Source organism: Terrapene carolina, unplaced genomic scaffold, assembly GCF_002925995.2.
Source record: "Terrapene carolina triunguis isolate 2854851 unplaced genomic scaffold, T_m_triunguis-2.0 Scaffold131, whole genome shotgun sequence".
NCBI classification, from domain to species: Eukaryota; Metazoa; Chordata; order Testudines; family Emydidae; genus Terrapene; species Terrapene triunguis.
This window is the reverse complement of record NW_020664482.1, coordinates 28,457,231-28,459,295: the sequence shown is the minus strand read 5'-3', so window position 1 is coordinate 28,459,295 and position 2,065 is coordinate 28,457,231. Positions and strand designations below refer to the sequence as shown.

The 2,065-nt window shown below is 53.5% G+C and overlaps 1 protein-coding gene across 1 annotated transcript in view; it reads left to right on the top strand.

Annotated features, from left to right (window-relative positions):
* The first annotated feature begins 668 nt into the window (after window positions 1-668).
* Window positions 669-2,065, top strand: part of POF1B (POF1B actin binding protein) — a 39,127-nt gene continuing 37,730 nt past the window's right edge. The window contains exon 1 of the mRNA XM_029911877.1: window positions 669-701. Coding sequence (XP_029767737.1) covers window positions 669-701 — 33 coding nt within the window. The remainder of the gene's footprint in view (window positions 702-2,065) is intronic.

Genomic DNA, 2,065 nt, shown 5'->3' with positions numbered 1-2,065 from the left:
GACTCCCAAACAATCAACAGAGAACTTGCTGGTGGTCTATCCCTAAAGAGCAAGCTGGTCACATGATGCTGGCTCTCTTCCTTGACACCGACCCCCAAACTGTATTAAAAATAGCTGCAAATATATTAAAATGATTGCCTAATATCACTTTTCTATATAAGCAATTGCTGTAGTAGCCAGAGGTTGTTATGTGAATGGGTGAGAAGGTGGTCCCTATGATTACAAATGGGAAGTGGTTTGCAACATAGTAAAAGTTTTGCAACCCCCTTACATCTAGCATAGAATTTGAGTGATTTAACTGGCTGTGACTAAGTAGCAGATAACTGTATGATTACACTCCCCCCTCCCTTCAACCCAACCTGGAAACACATTAAGACACTAAAGGGGAAGTGTAGGTAGACTCATATCAGGAATCAAATTAATTCATTTTGCTTTATTACAGCTGCAGGAAATGTTGAGCCAAGGCTGATGACAACTGAAAATGAGTATATAGAGGGATTATTCTGCACAAATATACATAGGCTCCTATTTGAAAATATGGTGGTTGTCTCTATTGGAAACTGTGGTGTTTTGAAAGTTGTGTTAAAATTGTGATTTATTACTTTAAATTATCAAAGGTCTTCAAATTTCCTGCCCCTGCTTGCCCCTATGGGTCTTTGTAATGAAGCATGAGATCTGGGCCTGGCAGTAGCCAGACCAAGGTAAGCTGTGGCCTGTTTTTCAGAGCAGTCTGCTTTGTCTCTCTCTGGTTTGTGCATGTGTTACTATTCTGAATTCCAAGAAATAAAGTTATGTTGCATTTTCCAGCAAGAGTATTTTTTTTTAATCTAATATCTCTCTTTGTATGCTGTGCCTGTAACAGAAATTAGTTTAGGCCATAAATTATAAGTAATGTTAACAATGTATTCTAGGCTTTCCTTCAGTCATTGTATTTTCATTATTTAAATGTTTTCACCCCTCAGCTCATAGATGCTAATTCCTTCCCTGTCACCCTGATATTGGCAGCAATGGTACAGTCTGTTTTTAACAGAAGAGGAATGGGTAACAGCACTACCACGTTTCCAGCGCCTTTAAAGGCTAAAATTACTTTTCCCACTCTGAGAGGGGTAGCCGTGTTAGTGTGGATCTGTAAAAAGCAACAGAGGGTCCTGTGGCACGTTTAAGATAACAGATGTATTGGAGCATAAGCTTTCGTGGGTGAATGCCCACATGCGTCTGATGAAGTGGGCATTCACCCAGGAAAGCTTATGCTCCAATACATCTGTTAGTCTTAAAGGTGCCACCGGACCCTCTGTTGCCTTTTCCCACTCTGGAGCGAACAACGCTAAACTCGTGGGAAACTGGGGGCTTCTCCTCCAGGTCGCTGTTGCTCTGCCTCTGACCGCGGCTGGCCTGCAGGCGGTGGTGGCTCCTTGACGGGGGCGCGGCGCACCTGCCTGCGCTACTCCCCCTCCCCCGGCGTGGCTCCCAGCGCCTGGCCTGCCCCCGTCCGCGCCAGGCCGAGCTGGCAGCCTGCCCACGAAGGCGGCGCGGCGACTCCCTGCTGCGGGGAGTCAGGTGAGCCGCTGCCGCTCCAAGGCGTGTCCAGTCCTGGGCGCTGCCGCGCGGCTACTAATCCCCACCCCGGCCCAGCTCGCCCGCACTTTCTGCCCCGCGTCCCAGCTCCCCTCCGCCGTGCCCAGCTCCCCGTCTCGGGGTGGGCGCCCTGCGGGCAGCATGTACGGCGGCCAGCAGCAGTTGCAGCCCCAGGCGCTGCCCCAGCACCTGCAGCATCACCGGCCGCAGCACCACCGGCCCGAGCCCTGCTACCACACGCTGCCTCTGCCGCACCACCGGCCTCGGCAGTGCCCCGAGCCGCTGCCGTGCTACGAGCCGCCGCCTCGGCAGAACCGGCCCCGGCCGTGCCCCGAGCCGCTGCCGTGCCACGACCTGCCGCCGCCCCTGCAGAGCCGGCCCCGGCCGTGCCCCGAGCCGCTGCCGTGCCCCGAGCCGCCGCCCCTGCCGAGCCGGCCCCGGCAGTGCCCCGAGCCCCTGCCGAGCTGGCCCCAGCAGTGCCCCGAGCCGC